Below are 17,357 nucleotides of genomic sequence, written 5' to 3'. Positions count from 1 at the left end.
GAACCCGCCCGCTGGAAAGCATACAATACAATTGGTATTTAATGAATGCACAAAGTCACAAGTACTTTCAAATCCAGATATTTTGGCTACCTAAAGTTCTTGGTGGCACTAGGAGTGTCGAACGGGTAAAATTTTCGGGTTTTGTGTAGAACAAGTATTTCCTTAAGAAAATAATACCCGATACCCGACCTATATTGTAATTCGGGTCGGGTAGAACGGATATTCGTGTTTGAGGTCGGGTCCGGTAAATTTCAGGTATACCCGAAATTTTATTAAGTGACACTTATTGGTAATTTTTTTTTACATTTTGGTTGGTTTAATAAAGAATTTGGTAAAAAAATACTTCATACAAATAATAAGTACATATATAATAACAATACAAATCATTATAATATGTTATGTACTTTTTAGATTCCATTCCAAATTTTGATAAAAAAAAAAAAAAAAAAAGCCGTGAATATGATTAACATAGAATAATAGGTCTAAACACAAAAAAAAAAGTCTAAACAATTAAAGTCTAAACACAACAAAAAAAAAAGTTTAAATACAACCCAACTAAACAATAAAAGTCTAAACATAACAAAAGAGTAATATTTAAACATCAAAGTCTAAACATAACAAAAAGAGTAAAATTCATAAGTCATAACCCAACTCAAAACATAAAAGTCTAAACATAACAAAAAAAGTTTTGCATTTTCACGTTGTCATATTAATTTCCATATCCAATCCGAGCTCTAATTAGATATACCAATTTATCCAAATCATGTACACATAGTATAAGCATTAAAAGGATAAAACATAACATATCAAAATATTAAAAAAATATTAAAGATAAACAACTACTTTTATCAATTTCTTGTAGGTTTTCCCAATCTTGTTCAAAATCGATGTTGTCATTTATACCACACCGAAGCCAATCTTGGGTACAAATTATACTTTTAACAATCTTACGAGTCAAAGAATTCCTATACGGATCCAAAACTCTCCCGTTATTGCTAAAAACAGATTCTGAAGCCACATTTGAGACGGGAATGGCAAACAAATCTTTAGCCATCAATGATAGAATCAGAAATCTTGGACTATTCACTTTCCACAACTCTAAAATATTAAACATTGACGAATCTTCTTCAACGCTTTCTTTTAAATACCTTTCTAACTCGCCAATTGATTCAACTATGTTTGTTTTCATCTTTTCTCGTAAGTTATTTCTCAATGGTGGTTTTGGTGTCGTAGCATCCGGATTTTGGCGTTTCCCTAAAATCGATGACAAATTACTAGACCCGGCAGTACTAGAAGTAGTACTTGGAGAATGAACTCTAATGTAATCATTAGATAATTCATGCATAGAACCCATAATATATTTCTTTTTCTCCTCTATCTTTTTATTTCCATAACGATCATCAACTAGTATAACCTAATACTTTACTTTGTTCCTCGGGTCAAGAATCAAAGCAAAGTAGAGCAACAAATTCATTTTTTCTACATCGCCAAAATACTTATCAAACTTTACTCTCATTGCCAATGCAATATCACAAAGGCTACCATCGGATGTAGCATCATCCAAGAGTGTACGAATGGAATAAATATCTTCAATGCACGTGTTTGATGTCACGTATAGTGTCCCGAAAATCCTTTCAGTAACATCACAAAATGGTTTTTAAAAATGACACAAATGCCTAACATGTTGCCAATTGCTCGGTTAAGGAATCGATAAAGCCGCCTTTTCAATGTCGGAACGAAACTCATATTCCTCTAGATTGTATCTCTCAAAATTTTATTCATAAGCTTGTGCAATATTCAACATACGATATGTAGAGTTCCATCTTGTTGGAACATCTCTTACCAAGTGTTTCGTTATACCCAGATTAACAAGCTTAGCAAATTGGTAAATTTGCCAATTCTTGAAGGTGATTGCCTAATCCAGTTTACCACCCATCTAATTATCTCAATAGGCTTATCAACCTTTTTAATATCATCTTGCACCACCAAGTTTAAAGCGTGGGCAACACATCTCATGTGTGTCCATTTCCCATTTAAGAGACACTTGTTGGAATTTTGAAATATTTTTTAAAAAAAAAACTCAATTGCCACGTCATTAGCACTTGTGTTGTCAACGGAAATTGTGAAAACATTTTTTATTCCCCAATCTATTAAACATTTCTCCAACCACTAATCCAATATTAACCCCACGATGACTCTCTTGAGGACAAAATCTCAAAACTTTTTTTTTCAATTTCCATTTATTGTCTACTAAGTGGGCGGTGAAACACATATAACTTGATTGATGTGTAGAAGTCCAAGTATCGGTGGTCAAAAAAATCCTACCAATGTTTTGTTAGCATAATATTATTAGCTCACTTGCTTATGGTCCCTTTAGTCTTTAGCCCATTAGGTTTTTGTCTAGCTAGTATTTATATCCGCTTTGTACTTTGTAGTCTTAGTGCTTTTCATTGAGAACCTTTGTATTTTTCTCTTTCTTATAATCATATGATAATGTTATCATGTTTTTTTAATAAAACTTCAAAGTTTTTCTTTTTCTTCTTGAAGCAATTGGTAGGTATCGGTTGTACTTATACTTCTACATTGAATTTTAAACATTGGTTGAGTAACACTATACTTCAAAGTTTTTCTTTTTCTTCTTGAAGCAATTGGTAGGTATCGGTTGTACTTATACTTCTACATTGAATTTTAAACATTGGTTGAGTAACACTATTGTAATGTTTAAAGCCCGCACCTTCCACAAAACTAAATGACAGTTCATCAACTACTAACATGTGTGCCAAAGCCTTCCTACTCTCTTTTTGATCTAATTTCCAAGATGTTAATTTGTTTTCGTCACCAAAAGCTATTTGTGTTTGACCGGTATTTGTTGGATTAGTGTCTAAGCCCGTAACCATATTTGGTAGGTACTTGACCCGATTGGATATGGTCCTTTTGGGTTGCCTTCACCAAAGCAACTTGACTGGAGAAATAATAGAGAAAGAGGTAATTATGGTTTATTACTATATTATGAGAATAATATATTAAAAGAGAAATCATATTTGTTTAATTAATATTGGTCAATAATTAATTAAGAATTAATTATGTGATTAAAAGTAATTAATTAAACTAGAGGGGTTGAACTGTAATTATGTGATAGTTGCAAAGTAGGGCAATGGATGCCTTATGGGATAGGGTGGACGAATTCAAGGTGATAAGGCCTTAGAATTCGTCCATGATAAGGTTTCTAGGGTTATCTTTTGGGCTGCTTGGTGGGCAAGCAACCAGATAATGATAAGGACTGAAACCCTAATCCATACACATATATAAACACCCCTTGGCACATGAAATTCGTCCATGCCTTCCAAAGGGTTCCTAGGGCCGAATTTCATACCTATCCTCTCTCTCTCTCTCTCTCTCTCTCTCTCTTGTCTCTCCATTTTCTCTTGGTGTTTGTGAGCCATTAGAGGTACTACACTTGTGGTACTTGCTTTCAAAGACAAGAAGATTCAAGATTTAGGTTGTTATTACAATGTAACAACAAGAGGTATGTATTTCATCTTTCCTTATGAATTTCAAAATTCCTAGGAGCATATTAGGGTTCTTCAATGTGTTTATAATGTTGTATAAATAATAGTGATAACATAGATCCAACTCTAGGGTTGCATGCACATATAGGATTGTTTGTATAAAACCCATCAGTGGTATCAGAGCCAGGTTTTTGTTTTCAATTAGCATTAATACAAATGTATGAACTTGACATATTAGGGTTTATGGCCAATAAACCCTAGGAGGCATGAATTTTCGAAATTAGGGTTCTTGAACCCTGATTTTCGAAATTTGACTAGGGTTTCCCAAACCCTTTCCTTAGCCTCCAAGATTTCGAATTCTAGGGTTATCCAACCCTTGGATTTCGAAATTGCCTCCTTCCCCAAGATTAGATCCTAAATTTTAGGGATTTGGATAAATGTTATATCTTGTAACTATCTTTTAAGTGTTTAAATTTGGTAATTAAAGATTTTGAATTATCTCATCCCATAATTTCGAATTTTAGGGTATTTAAGGGATTAGGTTAAATTAACTGTTTAATTTAAAAGATAGTCTTACCAAAATAGAAGATAATTGTCAAATTAATTAGACAATCATTGCCTTATGTGATAAACTTGATTTATTTTAATTATTTGATAGATTATCTAGCAAGAAATTGAATTATGTCATATTTAGATAATTACTAATTAATTAGTTAATTATTATTATTTTTAATTTGATCTAGAATGTTCTTGCTTATGTTTTGAAAAGTTTCAAAACTTGCCCTCAAGTTTTCAAATTTAAATTTTGATTAAAAGTTTAATGTTAAAATGTTAAATTCTAAAACCCTAGTTTTGAGAAGTTTAAATTTCACCCTTTTGGTTTTATTTAGTTAATTAAAAGTATAATTAAAAGAAAGTTAATAAATCCATCATCATTTGGTTTATATTTGATTAAATTAAAATTGTAATTTATAAAATTAAACCACCTAGTATTTTAAAAGTGTAAAATACACCCTTATACTATGTATACCATTAAAAGTCTAATATTATATATGTATAACTTAAATGTTAGTCTTACCGTTAGTAGGCCTTATACACGAAGTCGATCTATAAGGTGGGTATAAGGTTATGGCCTATAAAATGGCCGTTTAATGGGTGTACACTCTTACCCACCTCTTCCTTGGTTGGTGGAGGGCCGTTAGTTGAACGAGTATGATAGGGTAAACCCTCTCCTCATTAAAAGTATAATAAAAAATAAAGTAGCTAAATGTTTTACAAAATTCTCAATCTTAGTTACTTTAGGCAAAAGTGAATTGATGCAATTCCATGAAATTAAATTTTGTACCCTTGCTAAGACGTTAGTGGAGCGTGTATGGTTAACCAGCACACTAATTGGGTTCTATGCAAAGGTGGCAAAGGGTGACTCGATAGCTATCATAGTTCGATGGAGCATGTGTGGTTAACCGACACATCGAATAGGTGACTGTAACATTGGGGGCACCATGTATATTTGCATGGTAATTTACACCCTATTTTGTGATCCTCTGCATCCCAGTCACAAATCGATGTGCATATCTGTAACGCCTGTAGATTAAGGTTAGTAAATTTAGAGACGATAAGCATCAAAAACGAACTTTTGATAGGAGATTATTTAGAATGAATAATCTTAACTAATTTGTATTGTATGTTACAAGGTTTCCGTGCATACAAAGAACACCGAAATCCAAGTTATAACGAAGAAGTTATGACCTGTCGAAGTTTCGCGACAGAATCGGTACGACACTAAATGACGTAAAAAGTGAATTTACGTTAGATTAATATTTAGCCTTAGCGATCTAAAAAAAGTTGTAGAGTTCGTTAAACCATGAGTGTGCATAAAAAGAACGTCCGAATCTGACTTCGTATAAGGAAGTTATGATTTTTCTAAGTTTCGACTTAGCGGTATGTAGCCCGAATACTCGATTTGAGATCGAGCAGTTTTTAGCTGAAACAATCTAAACAAGAATCGAAGATCTTGTTGATAGTAGTCCAACGGTAAAAAGACAGACGAAAACGGACGTCATATGAAGAAGTTATGAATTTATAACGGAGTTTTCCTGTCCCGGCCTACTAAAAATAATATAATAAAAATAAATTAAAAATTAGCCAAAAGAGTCTAAATGAAAGTTGTATAGCATAATCTCACCTACGCGTGGATATAAAGAACGTCGAAAACGGAGCTCGTATGCAAAAGTTATGAATTTTTGAAGATCGTGACACGCATACCAAAACTTATTCGAAGAGTACGCCCAGCGTACTCTATGTACTCCCAACGTACTCCAAACTTACGCCCAGCGTAATCCCAGACCCAGCAGCTTATAAATAGAAACTAAGATCAGCCAATTGCTTTTCCATTTTTCTTCCTTTCTCTCTAAGTTTTGCATCGTTTTGAGTGCTAATTATATCCCGAAGCCCCGGTATCATTCCCGAGCCCCGAAGCAAGTTTCGAAGCCCCAAGGATCCCGAGAAGTGAGATTCCCGAGCCGAAGCTCTGCCCGCGAGAAGCCTGTTTTTGTGAAGATCTTCCAGATCTACCCAAGAATACTACTTCTACAAGTTGTACTGTTGTCCGATCATCTTCTGATCAAGTGAGTGTATAGTCACTTTCGTCTTACACATAGATATGATGTATTTTATAAAATATGTGCTATGTGTATATATTGTTGTTTATATGTGTGAGTGTGTGGTTACTTTCTTCAAACACATAAATATGAAGTATTCGGTATGAAATACATGCTATGTGTTTATATAGTGTTGTTTATTTGAGATAAGTATGGAATAGATGTTTTATATGGTTTTTAAATGAGTTAAACTGTATATGTATTTTATATCTACTAATATGTTGAACATGGGTAGATGAGATAGCTGGTATGTTATAAAATGATGAGGTATGTAAGATGATTAAGAATGATATTGGCAGATGCACCGATTAGAGAATGTCGTAATATTAGAAATTGCGCTTAAGAATATTGATATTGGTAGATGCACCAAATAGAGAATGTCATAATACTAGCAGATGCACTTATAGGATAATGTCGGCAGATATGCCTAAAAGAGAATGTCATTAACCTGGCAGCCGCGCCTCATAGTGTCTGATGTAATCCTGACAGAGGTGCTTAAAGGATGATGTGGGTAGATGCGCCTTATGTAGCAATGGATTTTGTGTCAATTCCTTAGGTCAATCCTTAGGAATGAATGAATGAATGATAGTTGAATTCTTAGGGTAAAACCTTGAGAAATAAAGAACATAATGGGGATGGGTAATTGGGTTGATTGTTTGATGGTTGAAAATAATAGTTATATTGTTGTGGGTCGAAAACCCTATATGATCACCAGTCTCCCAAGCCTGACCCACTCAGTTTTCTTTGTATCACAGGTATCAATACGGAGACATATTTCACTGAGAGATTAAAGGAGATGTAAATCATTACTTTAAAGAAATGTAAGTTCTGTTTATGCTTATGTGTCTGTATCGGAACATGACATCCTGAGATTTTGTTATATAATGAAAATACTTTTCTTTAAGAAATGCTTTGATAAATTCTTATCATATTTTGTTTTGGGGACAAATTCCGCAACAATTTTCTTTAAACGATTACTCTGATTTTAAAAACAAAGCATAAACAAATCGGTCTTTTCTGGCCGTGAAATTGGGGATGTCACAATATCGAGATTTAAACATGCAATTGAAAAGTTCAATGAATCTCAAAAGATCTAGGAGTTTTCAATACATTTCAAACTTAAATTCCTTTTTTGTTTTTCATGGTGGAAAAGTAGTGATTCGTCATTCCCTTACCTTCAAATGTTCTGCAAGTTGGATTACGACATCCTTCTTCCAATTTGAAGAATGTTGTGTTGGATCCTAGCCTTAATATCTCATTTAGGTGTTTTATTAAGGACTCAATCAACTAAACTTGAATTTTCTCCCGTTTCATAGATGTCAAAGTCTGACAACTATGGTCTTCCTAAATCCGTTGGAAAAGATTTTCCACATGAAGATGATGTTCCACGATTGGATTGTGGAAATGGAAATCATGTTTCATTTCTCCACCCCGTCCAATAATTCTCCCTGACCCACGTGTTTAAAAACTTGAAAAGTTCAAGATAACTCAATCCCTATTGGCAATAAGACACAAAGATGGAAAGTCTGTGTGTACATACGTCTAAGATGAAGTCACAGATTGACAAGATTATTAGGTGTCGATGTCTCAAGGAAGTTGGTTGTTCAGTGACTTCCCGAATCATATGGTAAGTTCGACCACGACATGACCCTTATTGATTTGACACATATGTTTATTGCTGCTGAATCAGAAATGATTTTGCGCACTGGTCGAGCAAATTTTGTCTGATAAATCAATATCTCAACCTTTTATGGGAAATGGCAACATTGGAAGTCCATAAAAGTTTTCTCTATGCAAGAGAAAGGACTGAGTCTGAAATAGTCATGTGTACCATTCCAGATGAATCCATGTATTTATACTGCCAAAAGAAGGGGCATTGGTTACGAAGCTGCCCTCACTACCTAAAAGATCTAAGAGATGAGAGAGTCAAGATGTATGACTCTGCTTTAGGTAAAATCCACTATCTAACTCCATTAAGTTCCCATTTGGAAATTCTTAATACATGATGTGATAAGATTACATTTTGATGTCTTGAAGGATCGAAGAAAAGAAAGGAAGCTTAAAGGAAGGAGCGAGCTGGGTCTGATCACGAAGAAATGGATTACGATCACATGGATTCGATGATCAGATTTTTGAGCTGCTGCTTAGAGTTTTGGTAGATTGCTTAGGAATATGTAATAGCATAGTTTTCATTTACATTGTAAGGATATATATTTTTCTACAATAAAATAAATTTTGATTTTGTCTTATTTATATTTCCTTGTAATCGCAATTGTGAAAATTGATGTTTGTGTGTTTCTATTATAAGAAATATAAAGTGGATGTGATTCTTAGTTATGTTATTTTCTAAGTAAGAAAAGATTTCCATCACTCAAGTTTCAATTTGAAAGAAGCATGGAATCATATGATTTGAATCATGTGATGTATGGAAATCTTGGTACTTAGAAATTTTAAGGCTAATTCCTTGACAAAGAGTCAAGTGAAGGACTAGGAGACCGAGTACACAATGTTGTGCACTAGTCAAGTCCGCCATAAATAACAACAAAATTATTCGTCATGATTTACTAAAATTCTAGTAAACATGATTATGCTTACAAGATTAAGTGTAATTCTGAATCATTGAAAAGTTTCAATGAATGGCAGAACGAATATGAAGAATCAATTAGGCAGAAAGATAAAAGTTTCTCCAATCTAAGAAGAAGGGAGAGTACTTTTGTATCATGTTTTATGATCATCTTAAGAACCATATTACAATTCATCCTCTAAGGACAACTTAGTGCACTAAGTATGGCTAAGAAGAGGAGCCGGGAATTGTCAAAATGGGTTAAGTCAATAAGATGAATCGTACTTCGTTCTAAGAAATATATTGAGAAAAACACACAAGAAAAATGTGATTTGTTATTGAGAAAAAAACAAATATATTAATGAATTCTGTCATAAGCAAACGAAACTAACTTTTGGAAAAAAAAATGAAGATGTGAACTTTAAAATATAATATAATATAATATATATATATATATATATATATATATATATATATATATATATATATATATATATATATATATATATATATATATATATTTTATAGTCTATTTTGTCACTTTGTTATGTCTAATGAAATTGCATATTTTTTTCTTATTGTATATTATACGGAATTTGTTTTTTTTTTTTGGTGCTACTCATTTAGTTTGATCATGGCTCCATCACTAACCTTAGGTCTAACAATTTGAATCATTTACAGAAAAAATATATTTTTCTTTAACATAGGTCACGAGTTTGAGAAAATTACCAATTTGAGATAAAATAAAATTACGCTGTTCTAGAAAATAAATTAAGGATGTTAAATTTAATAAAATTTTGATAAAATGTAAACTTAAACCTGCTCATTCATTAATTAAATTAATTAAATTTTGAAATTTTATCTTTTACCATTATCATTGGTTCATAACTGAAAAACGATTATCAATCGGACTTATGAGTGGTTCACAAGGAAACTTCCCTTTATTCTAACATGTTTGATGATAAAACATGAAACTTGTGTTGGATACCATCAAACTTTAGGCATTTTACATATATTATGATAAGTTGTAGGGATATATTACGAATATTAGGTTGACTATTTCTCATAAAAGTGTTGCTTCCCCTTGCTCTTCTCACCACCATACATCAATATCCTTTATTGATTTCTTTTACCCACACTTTGATCTTAATTTCGGGCTTTTTCTTTTTTCTCTTCTTCAAAACCACCCGAAACGTAACTCTGCTCACGGAGACGTTTGCAGAGCTACCGTTAGCGTTGTTAAGGACACATACAATGGCACCAAACCAAAGGCCAAGGTTCACCTCCGAATCCGTGGCTCAATTCCCTGAGCTTGATGATCAAACTGTCGATGGTCTGTGTCAGTCTGTCTCTTTATCATTATTTATATCTATTATTGTTTGTATCAGTTGATGTGTGTGCCTATATATCTATGCGGTGATGAAACAGGATTAACGATTGATCAAGGGATCGCTTGCGTGCTAATGGTGGTGGCTTTGGCGCTAACGTACCTCATTCATTGAGTTTGAGTTTCTTTTCACCATTCATCATCCTTTTATTCCTACGAAACATGAGCTCGTCAGGAAAGATGTATTGTGCATGGAATTGTGTTTCTTGGAAAGCAAAGTTTATGGTCAAAGACATTTCGTCTTGAATTGGAGGTATGAAGGGTGGGAATGATGAGATGGTAGAGAGTTTTTAGATCTACGTTGTATTTGATTCGTTAGTCTCTCTTTTTGATATTCATAATATGAAAGATTTAATTTTGTGAGCATGATTAATTATGTCTATATTATGGAACTTACGCTCGCCATCGCCATGTATAATATATATTTTGTAGTGTAAAAGCAAAAACTAATAATAATTTTTGAAAAAGATTATTGTGATAATTGCATTGCTCAATAGAAAATGTCTGGATCCCAGACATGTACGTGACATAGACCCAGATAGTTATATCACTCTCAATAAGCCATTGATGTTGGTGCATAATGTGAGATTATATTATGCAACATTTTGGTGATATTGCATGGACAGACGTACGTTGTCAAAAGGATGTTGTAATTATTACTATTTTACAATGTAAAGACTCTCATGCTTTATAAGAATAGTTGTGCATTATTTTACAATGACTACTGATCTATATCTTCAACTTCATTTTTCGGCTTATAGATGCAATAATAAACGAAACTGGCATACTTTATAATGGCAACGATTAGTGATTTGCTCAAGATATATATAGAGATATTGTATTTTGTTCAAAATTGTTCAGAGCATGAAATACAAAATTTTAACTACAGCTTGACTCTGTTGGTGGAGAGAGAAAAGTAAAAAGAAAAAAGGAAATTAGTGGTGTGTTCATGAGGCAATGAGAAGAGCATCTAAAACTACTACCGACTACCAAAAACTCTGCTAATCTTCATGCCAACATAATGTATTATTCTTCTCCTCCATCATCATCATCATCACCATCATCATCATGATGAAGCTGGAGATCAAGTCTAACAGAATGAACAGTTTGAGATGATGTTAGTCAAGAAGTTGAACGTTGATGATGCAGAGCATACTTGACAACTTCATAAAACGACACCACAATTCCAACAGAAGGCCCTGCACGGCCCACACGTGGGCCCACCCCTGTAAATAGTCCCCTCATTCCCCCATCCCTGACGAAACAAATAGAATTAATAATTCACAAAAGTGCAATAAGTTATATATAACTGTGCACATACCTCCAAACCTCCATTAGAGTCTGCCTTGTTGTCATCCTTAATGCTCTAACAGGATCCTTCTGTGATGACAACATAAAAGTAGAAATGAGAATCAATCCACCCAAAATTATTATTCAGAAGGAAATAATACAAGACATACCTCTATCTGTCTTCTGGTTTTTGCAACATCAAGCGGACAGGTGGCGGCTGCAGCAAGGCTGCCTGCAACAAAACCTGCTGAGAAATTGACTCCAAGCATGCTGGCGGCATTGGCCTCTTCACCCACCACACCCAGAAGCCGCCTTCTTACCGGCTCAAGGGTTGACCAACAAATTGCAGAAAAAGGCACATCACGTGCCAGCTGTGCCCCAAGACCTGTCCAAAGGGCGCGATAGCTTTGCACTGCAAAACCTCAATTGTTAAAATCCCATTGCTATTCAGTGCAAAAAGAAGAGCAATAACTTTATGTCTAAATTACCATTTGTCGTCTTCACATCCAGTAACATCTTCCACAATCCCGGAGCTTTTTTACCAGTGTTGAAGTCTTTAAATGCCTAAGTTTGTGACAAAAATCAAAGATTAGTAAAATGTGAGTAGAGTTAGATGATAAGATAAAAATATAACAACCTGCATACGGGTTCTAGCAAGTTCGATAGGATAACAGGTAGTGCAAGCCAATGAACGTGACAATGATCCAGCCAGTAACGGGGCGTATGGTGTCATGCTTGGAGCGTTTTCAGCTGCAAACTCTTCAAACCAATTCCGGAAGATGTCGTAGCAAGGCAGATAGATTCCCACCTGCTCAAACAAAAAATACATTTACACTAAGCATCCATTAATGGAAGAAAAATAAAAAATCAGGTTCGGGTCCTTACAGTTGGTATAGCCAATGCAAGACCAGCATTGGTGCCTCGCCATAATCTTCCAAATCCCTCCTGAAAAGACACTCCCAAATCTTAAAATCATCAACAATTAGAAGAAAACTGCTGGACTACAGATTATATATACAAAAGGAAGAAGATGACCAACCTGCCGAATAATTTTGTAGAAAACATCAAGTGTTCCTTTGTACTCAAAGCAATCCGGTGGACAGATGGACACTGTACCATGTACTCCAGCACGACTACACGATGGAGAACATCTTAGATCCGCAAACATCTAAAACAAACAATTACAGGATTATCAACATCATAATTGTTTATTGCACAAATATTACAAAGCAAACATACCATGTTTGGTCCAAAAACGGCCATCCGACTCGTAAGATTAGTCATTGGATGCAAGTATGCCACACCAGCAGCCTGTGCTTGCAGCCTTGTCTGTCAAATCACAACCATGAAAAATCGTTACCATCGTCATCAACACCCAATATGAAGTTAAGTTAACAACAAATTAGCAACATTAATAAGTAATACACAGTTTTCTGAATTTGAGTTTGTATGTCAAAAACAGTTGCTTATCAACTTGAATATTTAAAAATATATATATATATATATATATATATATATATATATATATATATATATATATATATATATATATATATATATATTATTGAAAGTGTATGTTTTGTATGCGAGACGTACAGAAAAGGATACAAAAGAGGCTTGAAAAAAAAAATTGAAGAGAAAAGTAAAGGTGGTGCAGAGGTAAAGGGGGAAACAGAGAAACTACGTACTTTGGCCACATCAAGAGGGTTAACAATAATGGCGGAGAGGAAGGCGGCGCCAGCGGCGGATAACGCTCTTTCGCAAAGCCCTAATTTCTCATTCATCTTCGTTGGTATAGGCTGTTGCGGCGGAGGTTTAATGGGTTCTGTCATCCTTGAAGATTCAGACATCAACTCAACTTCATATTCATGTATACCATTCCCTGGAGATTGATCCGAGTCCGTAAACAAATTATCGTGTTCATACTGAATCGATTCCTTCTTCTTTACCATGTCCCTTCAATTCAAAACTTTGACCAATAGGATCTTAATCCTGAAATGAAATCCATACATATATTCGTCTTTAACCAAATTAAGTATCGTGTTTACTACGATTACCAGAAGAAAAATATTACCTTTTGATCGCAGCTTTTATTGAAGAACTTGTGTCTCCAAATTGCTTGGGGGGCAAGGGAATTGAGAAAAACGCTCTGACGCCACAAAGAGAAAAGGGAAACCGAATCAAATTTGATTATAATGATGTAGGCTGTGTTCATACGTGTCAAAACCTATATAACAAACCCAATTGCTAGGTCTTGTATTTTCGTCGTGGCTAAATCTTCTATATCATAGAATCATTTTACACCTTGTAAAATTTGCAAGTCTCTATTTGAGTATGAGTATTCGGAAATTGATAACGATTTTGGATTTATTTAAAAGTAATTAGTGATCGTTTAATTATCATCCCTATTTTTGATCTAAATGTTTCAATAACATATAATCATCATCCAAACATTTAAGGGTTAAAATGCTTGACTCTATATTATATATTATATACAATGATAATTAAATAAATAAAAATAAAAAAAATTATGCAGAAAAATCTAATTATTTTTTTTTTAAAAAAAAAACCTAAATCTTTTTTTAACCGAAAAATCCCGATTATTTAATATTTTATTCATTTTAATGAAAAAAAATATTTTTTGTATTTTAACGGGTAATGACAAATTATGAGATTTCTCATAATAACATCATTTTTCTGTTAAAAAAAAATTGGGAGTTTATCGAAATTTTTTCCAAAATAATTGAATTTTCTACATAAAACACCAAAAAATAAATGTAATATTTTTTTTTGTGTTTTATGCAGAAAATTCGATTATTTTGAAATTTTTTTTTTCCAAATACCGTAAGAGAACATCAATCTTTTCAAGAAGCATTTAAAAAAGATTATTGACTCTTGTTCAATTTAAAAGTAGATTTGAACAAATGTAATATTTTGAATCTATATGTAGTTTTTTCGTTTGATGGTTCAAAATTAGTTTCTTTAGATGATGATGAATTAAAAAAATATATTGTTTAAATCTTTTTTGTTTGATGGTTCAAAATTAGTTTCTTTAGATGATGATGAATTAAAAAAAATATTGTTTAAATCTTGAGTCCAATTTGAAAAATGGTGAAGATTATGATATTGATGGAGATGGTTTATTCATTGAACTACAAATTTTGCAGAAAATGTTGCCAGGTGAAGCTTACAAAAGTGAAAATCCTTGGACATCTATTCAAATAATGGAGTATGCAAGAAAAATAGATATGTTCCCTAATGTGTTGGTTGCTTATATGATATTGTTGACGGTACCGGTTACGGTTGCTTCTGCGGAAAGAAGTTTTTCAAAAGTGAAACTTTTGAAATCGTATCTCCGAAGTACCATTAGTCAAGAAAGATTGAATGTATTAGCAATTTTAAGTATTGGAAGTGAATTTTTTTACAAAATATTGATTATTGTAAAATAAGAGATGTTTTTGCTTCAAAAAATGCACGAAGACATCGTTTTAGGTGATTTTTGTATGTTTTGTTTGTATTATTTGTTTGATTGTAAAAATTACTGCATTTTTTTATTATATATTTTATATAACTGTTTTTGTTATTGTACCGTACACATATAAAGGCATAATTTTTTTATCTCGCCCCGGATAGTAAAAAACATTGGACCGGGCCTGATCAACAGTCATATGAATTGTGGGACGCATGATTATCCATAGTAATATTGATAATCAACAGTTATATGGACTGGACACGCAGTCCATATAACTGTTGATTGTCAATATTACTACGGATAATTGTACGTCTGCAGTCCATATATATAACCAATGATTGTCAATATTACTATAGGTAATTATATATAACTGTTGATTGTCAATATTACTACGGATAATTGTACGTCTGCAGTCCATATATATAACCAATGATTGTCAATATTACTATAGGTAATTATGTGTACGCATACCATATAACTGCCAATTGTGCATACATGCACATTTTGAAAAGAAATGTCATATCTTTTTTGGGACCATGGATATGCCTTAGTCGTTGGTCTAGGAGTCTAAAGGTGTTTTCGGTTTTGAAAAATGATGAGCGAATTAAGAGTTCTTGAGTTCCCGCAAATCTTTAAGTTTTTAATAGAACTTACCACACTCTCTCTTTCTCTCTCTCTCTCTCTCTCTCTTTGTGTGTGTGTGTGTATATATATATATATATATATATATATATATATATATATATATATATATATATATATATATATATATATATATATATATAAAAGAAGTCATATATTATAATATCCTATAAAAAATGAACAATAAACACTAACCACACAAACTTTATAAGCATAAAGCCTACATGAAGGAATACGACATGTCGTATAATTTGGATGCTTGAAGTCGATAGACAAATTTGGTCCTCGTATAATTTGGATGCTTGAAGTCGATAGACAATTTTTGTCCATTTATAGAAAAGTAATGTAAATAGGTTTCAATATGTTTAATTAAACCGGTAACGTTATTTTAAGAATTTGAGCTCATTTATTTTGTGTGCTAAGGTTTTTTTTTTTTTATTATTATTATTATTATTATTATTATTATTATTATTATTATTTAATTTTTTAATTATAAAAACTAGTTTATAACTTGTAGAAACTAGGGATGAGATTAAAATTGGATTGTAACCAAAATCGGATTGCAACTAGAATATATAAAATCGGTTCCGGTTCCCAGTTTAAAGAAAGACTTTATCCGGATTTGTGCTAAGTTTTTTTCTTTTTTTTTTTTAATAATAAAAACTAGTTTATAACTTGTAGAAACTAGGAATGAGATTAAAATTGGATTGTAACCAAAATCGGATTGGAACTAGAATATATAAAATCGGTTCCGGTTCCCGGTTTAAAGAAAGACTTTATCCGGATTTGGGTCCATCGGGTTCGGGTAAACCGGGTTTAAGAACCGGAACCACTTTTAGGGGTCGGAATTGGTTTTTGTGTAAAGTTTAAAACATGCATATCTCACTATAACTTTCAATTTCAAATCACAATTTTTTACTTGGATCCTTCATTTCATTCCAATGGTTATTTGAAAAGAGTTGAAAAAATAAGTTTTGTCGCATCAATGGTTATTTCAATGCAATTTTTTTATAACAATGTTTTTATATATCAAATGTATGTTGATTCATATATATTCTTTTTGAATGATTTATACGTGTTTAATAAGTTTTTTATGTAAATGTTATACTAAATGTTGTAATGTTTTTATGCTGTTAAAAGTTGTAGTATTTTTCCATATTATTTTTTCATACTGCTTTTTTATTTGATGTATATATATATATATATATATATATATATATATATATATATATATATATATAAATCAACATACGTTTAATATACAATTTACGCAGCATAAAACGGTTTATAAAATCATGAATTAATAGTAGAAATAACAAATTATATAAATTTATTACAGTTAATAAACCTAAAAGGTTAACTATATGTGTTATTTTGCTATTGACATTGGTATTTGCATGTATAAATACTAAATCACAATTTGTAAAATTTTATTATTTTAATTAAATAATTATATTCGTGTGTAACGCACGAGGATATACATATACATATATATATATATATATATATATATATATATATATATATATATATATATATATATATATATATATATATATATAGAGAGAGAGAGAGAGAGAGAGAGAGTATAGTGTTGATGAATAGACTTTTTTTTTAAAGAGCATGTTGATGAATAGAGTTAAGGAGAAAGAAATGTACATTTCTGATGTATAGGAGATTATATTAAAAAAATGAGTTATGGAATGTACAAGCTAGTTGAAGTCAAAGAAAAAAAAAACATACGGATTTTAAGGATGTTAGGTATATTATATATGTAGGTCTACTTCTATTGAAGTGTGAAGTGTGAGGATATTAAGAGGAAATGAGATGTGAC

The 17,357-nt window shown here is 32.2% G+C and overlaps 1 protein-coding gene and 1 long non-coding RNA gene across 2 annotated transcripts; one reads left to right on the top strand and one right to left on the bottom strand.

Annotated features, from left to right (window-relative positions):
• Positions 1 to 9,727: 9,727 nt before the first annotated feature.
• On the top strand, positions 9,728 to 10,600 carry LOC145029463 (uncharacterized). The gene is made up of 2 exons (XR_013676557.1): positions 9,728 to 10,065; positions 10,161 to 10,600. It is a non-coding gene; the product is annotated as an uncharacterized LOC145029463 (long non-coding RNA).
• A 330-nt stretch (positions 10,601 to 10,930) lies between these two features.
• On the bottom strand, positions 10,931 to 13,660 carry LOC145028641 (mitochondrial carrier protein MTM1-like). Its single transcript, XM_078977363.1, has 10 exons — positions 13,484 to 13,660; positions 13,098 to 13,401; positions 12,649 to 12,738; positions 12,449 to 12,577; positions 12,295 to 12,354; positions 12,047 to 12,217; positions 11,898 to 11,973; positions 11,580 to 11,821; positions 11,441 to 11,499; positions 10,931 to 11,374 (listed from the first exon to the last, which is right to left on the bottom strand). The coding sequence occupies exons 2-10, from the start codon at positions 13,359 to 13,361 to the stop codon at positions 11,242 to 11,244; spliced, it is 1,224 nt and encodes a 407-aa protein (XP_078833489.1). The 5' UTR covers positions 13,362 to 13,401; positions 13,484 to 13,660; the 3' UTR covers positions 10,931 to 11,241.
• Between the last annotated feature and the right edge of the window lie 3,697 nt (positions 13,661 to 17,357).

This window comes from Lactuca saligna, chromosome 2 (genome assembly GCF_052625555.1).
Source record: "Lactuca saligna cultivar CGN05327 chromosome 2, ASM5262555v1, whole genome shotgun sequence".
NCBI classification, from domain to species: Eukaryota; Viridiplantae; Streptophyta; class Magnoliopsida; order Asterales; family Asteraceae; genus Lactuca; species Lactuca saligna.
Note: the sequence above shows the minus strand (reverse complement) of the source record. Positions and strands in the feature narration are given on the sequence as shown.

Excerpts from the sequence above, each read along its gene's own strand:
- LOC145028641 (XM_078977363.1), bottom strand. The coding sequence starts at position 13,361 with ATGGTAAAGAAGAAGGAATCGATTCAGTATGAACACGATAATTTGTTT. Across the intron at positions 11,500-11,579 it reads AAACCAGAAGACAGATAGAG|AAGGATCCTGTTAGAGCATT; the intron begins GTATGTCTTGTA and ends TTGTCATCACAG. Across the intron at positions 11,375-11,440 it reads ACTCTAATGGAGGTTTGGAG|GGATGGGGGAATGAGGGGAC; the intron begins GTATGTGCACAG and ends TTGTTTCGTCAG.